The sequence below is a fragment of the Alnus glutinosa genome, chromosome 14, assembly GCF_958979055.1.
Source record: "Alnus glutinosa chromosome 14, dhAlnGlut1.1, whole genome shotgun sequence".
Taxonomy (NCBI): domain Eukaryota; kingdom Viridiplantae; phylum Streptophyta; class Magnoliopsida; order Fagales; family Betulaceae; genus Alnus; species Alnus glutinosa.
In genome coordinates this window covers 7,625,265-7,630,716 of record NC_084899.1, presented here as the reverse complement: position 1 = coordinate 7,630,716, position 5,452 = coordinate 7,625,265, and the positions used below count along the sequence as shown (strand labels likewise).

General features: G+C 33.8%; 1 protein-coding gene across 1 annotated transcript; it reads right to left on the bottom strand.

The window, feature by feature from the left end:
* Positions 1 to 3,455: 3,455 nt before the first annotated feature.
* Positions 3,456 to 4,562, bottom strand: LOC133857873 (cucumber peeling cupredoxin-like). The gene is made up of 2 exons (XM_062293240.1): positions 4,267 to 4,562; positions 3,456 to 4,123 (listed from the first exon to the last, which is right to left on the bottom strand). Exons 1-2 carry the CDS (start codon positions 4,448 to 4,450, stop codon positions 3,561 to 3,563), a joined length of 747 nt encoding a protein of 248 aa, XP_062149224.1. The 5' UTR covers positions 4,451 to 4,562; the 3' UTR covers positions 3,456 to 3,560.
* Between the last annotated feature and the right edge of the window lie 890 nt (positions 4,563 to 5,452).

Sequence of the window (5,452 nt, the reverse complement as noted above, 5' to 3'; positions counted from 1 at the left end):
AAAACAGTTTTCAGAAAGAAAAAAGAAAAATAGATTTGCCAAACGAGTCTTTGGTGTCTGATTTTTTTTTTTAATTTTTTTATTTATTCACTTTGTATCCCTTCATTAAGGGTGAGTAAGCAAGCCACTGTGACTTATGAGTTTGATTATTTTTTGGGAATAGAATTTTCGTCTCCATTTCTAATAATATATAGCTTCTGAAGCCCACAGAGACATAATTGATACCAAAAAAATTAAACCCGTAATTGCCAAAAAAAAAAAAAGAAAAAAAAAAAAAAAAGAAGCATTTGACACATTTTTTTTTTTTTAAAAAAAAAAAAAGAAAAAATACACATAACCCCCTCAATCTACCATTCAATTGTCAATGTACCCCCCAAACTACCAATTGTGTTAATGTCTCTCCTTAAACTACCAAAAAAATGTCAATGTCCCCCCTAAAACCAACAAAAAGACAAAAATGTCCTCATAAATTCAAAAAATTAAAACTAAACCTAAAAAATAAAAAACTTTTAAAAAAATTATTTTTAAAATATTAAATAAAAAACGAAAAAAAAAAATTTTAAAAAGAAACAAAAACTGAAAAAAAAAATCCTTAAAAAAAAAAAAGCAAACCAAAAATAACTGAAATTTATTTTATTTTAAAAAAAACAAATGAAAAAAAGAAAAAGGCAAACCAGTTTTTATTAAATTAAATAACGAAAAAGAACAATTTTTTTAAAAGAAAAATAAAACAAAAAATAACTGAAATTTATTTATTTATTTCTTTATTTAAAAAAAATAAATAAAAATAAATAAAAAACAGTTTTTATTAAAATAAAAAAAATGAAAAAGAACAATTTTTTTTTAAAAAAAACTGAAAATTATTTTTTTAAAAATAAATAAATAACAGTTTTATATTTTTTATTATTTTTTGGAATAAATTTTTGTTATTTTATATTTTTTTTAATAATTTTTTTTTTTTAGTTTTATTTTATTTTAATAATTTTATGAAGGGCATTTTTGTCATTAGGGGGACATTGACATTTTTTGGTAGTTTAGGGAGAAAAATTGACACAATTGGTAGTTTGGGGGGTAAATTGACAATGATGTGGTAGTTTGAGGAGGTTATGTGTACTTTTCCTAAAAAAAAAACTAGCGGGTTGAGTCTCGCACGTACGACATGTCTGAGTTCCTTTCACTAAGATTCACACATGAAGCATCAATGAGCCTCTCAAGCTTGTGTAAACCGACGTTTAGGGCCATTCCCCGTTTGTTCTTCTTCTTCTTCTTCTTTCTGGGTTCTTCATCTCCTATCCATCTCATGTTTTTCTTAGATCTATAGTAAATATTCTTGGGTTTTCCCAATTACTTGTAAAAGTGATGTATCTACCATATTTGTTTAGTTTCAATCTTATGTGGAACAAGTTTTGACGAAGGAATATCATGTTTTTATATATGACAATGTACTTGCTAAGCAAGCTGTTTTTCCCTCGTTTTTTAATGGAAGGAAAAACTTCACTTAACTTTCTTGAATATTCGTTGCTTTTGCAATTACTTCTTCAAAGTTTAAAAACTCTCAATTTAGTGTATTCAACTTTTAATTTTTTGCAATTTCACTCATATCATTAGGATTTGGGGTTAAATTAGACGACAACCGAGTGAAATGACCTCTATACTCCTCAAAATTTTATACAACTACAAATTTAGTTAATTAAAAGTTGATACAAAAAAGAAAAAGAAAAAGAAGAGATCCTTTATCGTGGGTCACTAGACTCAGTCAATGGGTCTGGTGCCCAAGATGGGTCACAAGGGATCCAACGTTGGGTTACATGTGACCCACGGAGGGTAACCACTAGACCCGTGGCCATGGGTCACAAGGTGGGTAGGTCACATACCCATCAAACCATTTTATTTTTATTTTTTTAAAAAAATTAATAAATAACAAAAATATTTTAAGAATTTTACACCCATTCGTTAAGATTTAACAGAAAATCCTAATGGAGGAGTGACATTACAAAAAATTAAAAGTTCGATACATTAAATTTTGAGTTTTTGAACTTTTGTGGGATAATTGTGAATGTGAAGAAAATTCAAAGGGTTAGAGTGAAGTTTTTTCTTAATTAAATCTACAAGGCTTTCTTAAAAAAAAAAAAAAAGAGAAAAAAAAAATAGGACGCTTCTAATTGTATCTCTTCCATGGCAGTTGAGGCTTGTCAATGGACTAAAAAATGAAATTTTCACAACGTACCTAGTTTAATTTGATTGGGGACACATTAGACATTATATTCTTCTGCTAACCATTTATTACTTATCTACGTTCAACTAAGTTTTAAATTCATAATTAAATACTTTGAACCAATGTTAATTTTACAAATCCAATAATAGATTAGAAAACAAGATGGGTAAGAGATAAATACATTACAAAAAAAAAAAAAAAAAAAAAAAAAAACCAAGTATTTTGAACCCCCCACCCCTTTTTTTTTTTTTTATCCTCAAATCGTTTTGAGCCGTTTCCCACAATTGCTTAAACCGAATACTTTTAAGTGAAATAAATTTTGATGGTCGTCCTGTGGATCCTAGTACTCCGACACTTCCGTGTCTCAATTCGAGTTTTTTGAAATAAGTTTTGTTTTAATTTCTCTAATTTTTATTAAAGTTCACTCATAAATATTTGAAAAGACATTAGTGCCACGCAAGTAGGCAGTTGTAAGCTCCCGAAGCCCAGTCAAAAGGTTGCAGGAATTTTTATTTTTATTTTTTTATTATTATTTTCCTGAATATCAATGATCGTTGCACAGGAAAATTAACTTTTGATTATTTTTATTTTTATTTTCCTGAATATCAATGATTATTATTATTTTTATTAACTTTTGAATTTGTTTTCTTATACGTAAATTTTACATATTTAAAGATTGATTTTTTTAAAAAAGGTTTATTTAAATTATACAAGAATTATATAAAAATTATAAACCTATTATATCTCTAATTATAATTTTTGCATATATGTGAGAAACATACAATTAAAAAAATACATATTTCTCACATGTAAAAAAAAATATATATCAATTTTAAAAGCTAATTTATATGAATTTCTTACCATTCAATTGGAAAAAAATTTACGTCCACCAATCAATTAGTGACGTAAGTACGTCCTCAAAGTGAGGTAATCATTATTATTTCCTTGCTTTACCAGAGAAAAAAAAAAGAAAAGAAAAAAAAGACTTCCACCTTCCACCTTCCACCTTCCACCCTCCACCTTCCACCTGTCAGTTCAGGAAGGAAGTAGATACTTCATATAAAGCGTTCCCACGTCTGAGTAAACCAAACCAAACCAAACCAAACCAACCCGTATGAAAGCCAAAATGTTTCGACAAAAGGGTGATAGGAAAGTGGTTGTTGACAATTTGTGATCGATCCCACTAATTTTCATTCTAGTGCACATCAATCAATAGCGAAAACCAACCAAAGCTGTAATATGTGTGAAAATCAGGCCTTTATTATAATCTAAAAAACTCAATCTGGGTAATAAAAATCACGTATGTAAAATGAATAGCACATTAATTCTCTACCATCCTATATATCTAGTACAACAAGGCTATGACAATGGACAAGGAGGCGGCGCAGAAGCCAGTAACACCGAGGGATGTAGCGCCTGAAGGTGGAGGGGGAGGGGGAGGGGGAGTATCAGCACCTGTAGGAGGAGTGGCGCTTGTGCCTGGAGGAGTAGCAGTGGTGGGCGTCGGAGGACTGGTGCTGGAGGATGGTGGGGTGGCCGTGGATGGAGGAGTGGCGGTGGAAGGTGGGGTGGCCGTGGATGGAGGAGTGGCGGTGGAAGGTGGGGTGGCGGTGGAAGGAGGAGTGGCGGTGGACGGTGGAGTGGCGGTGGAAGGAGGAGTGGCCGGTGAAGGAGCGCCAGGCTGAGGAGCTGGAGAAGGAGCTGCTGCAGTGACATTGATTGTCAACTTCTGACCGGCGGAACAGTGGCCGGGAATGCTACAGATATAGGAATGCACCCCAGCCGCACTGAGGGTAACATTCACCGGACTGGCTGTTTGGAGGGAAATGGCACCAGTAGAATTACAGGAATCGTAAGCCGCCTTGGTGACAGTAGCTACGTCGTGCTGTCCGGTTGCGAAGTTAAAGACTGCATAAGTTCAAAAAGAAATAAAATTGAGTCAAAAAAAATTTATATATACTCAGTCGTTCATCGCTCTGATTCGTTTTATAATCAAGTAATTTAGACTCAGTAAGAAAAATAAAATTGAAATTCGGTTTTTTTTTTTTTACCAAGAATGTCGCCTACAGCGAAGGTCTTGTTGGTAGCCCAGACTGTGTACGCTGTGGCACCATTGGGAGGCACGACCCACCCCATGGCGTCACCCACCACATGGGTTGTCTGCGCCGCTGAGCTTTGTAGCAAAGCTGCTACTGCTGCTACTAAAAGAAAAACCATGCTTAATCTTCTTGCCATTGCCCTGTTGTGTTGTAGGTCAGGTCGCCCCTGTCTATGTTACTCTGTTTTTGCTCTGTTTCTTGAACTTCAGCTCGGTGTTATTGTGAGGAGAGAGAATTCTATTGGAGGCACATCTCGGTCTTTGTATTTTATAGAGGGAGGTCATCTACTTGGGTTGAAATCGTGGGAACCTTGTGCCGCTCGATGGATGCCACGTAACTGACGTGTATGGTTTAGTCAACATTGGTGTTTGGCTTTCGGAGGAGTCGTTGGCCAAGTCGTTTTCGGCTGCGTGATTTGGAAGTGGGAAATGTTAGAATTAAGTGGTAAGGACCTTATTTGATGTGTCTTGAAGTTGTATGGTGCATGCATCATTTGCCGTTGGGAGTTGCAGAATTTTCGATTGCCGCGTTAAATCTCTACCAAAAAGCTGAACACGACTTTTAGCGTTTTCCAGTTCATGAAATTCGTGGAAGCCAATGTACAGTATTCAACATACCAAACTTCGGGGGAAAAAAGAAACTTATGTACGGACCACGTCGTGGAAATTAAATAGTGCAGAACGTCATTTGACTTTATTAAAATAATAAATAATATGAAAATTTGATATATATATATATATATATATATATATATATATATATATATATATATATATATCATTACATGACGTCAATATTATTAGAACAGTTGACGGTGATGAAATTAGTGATAGGAGGTAATTGCAAAAAGGGAAAAGATAAGCACAAGAGTTAGGAAGAGCGGGTCGACGGGAGAATTGTTCTGATGCTTAATTAAATCAATATGATCGAGGATAATAATTAAAGGGAAGTCATGTGATACGCACTGATTGGAGACTTTCCCTTGTCGCATTCCCTCGTTCCGTGATTCTTGCAAAACATCACTTTTTGTTGGGATTGTAGGGACCACTGCTGAAATAGTACTAAGAGATGGATCCAATGTGATGTTGTGTGGTTGTATTTGGGTCCATTAGTCGATGGGCCGAGTATTTAGGTCTTA

What these genes read in the sequence shown, in the direction of transcription:
- LOC133857873 (XM_062293240.1), bottom strand. Translation starts at nt 4,450, where the DNA reads ATGGCAAGAAGATTAAGCATGGTTTTTCTTTTAGTAGCAGCAGTAGCA. An exon ending in CGCTGTAGGCGACATTCTTG is followed by an intron (nt 4,124 to 4,266) that starts GTAAAAAAAAAA and finishes GAACTTATGCAG; the next exon opens with TCTTTAACTTCGCAACCGGA.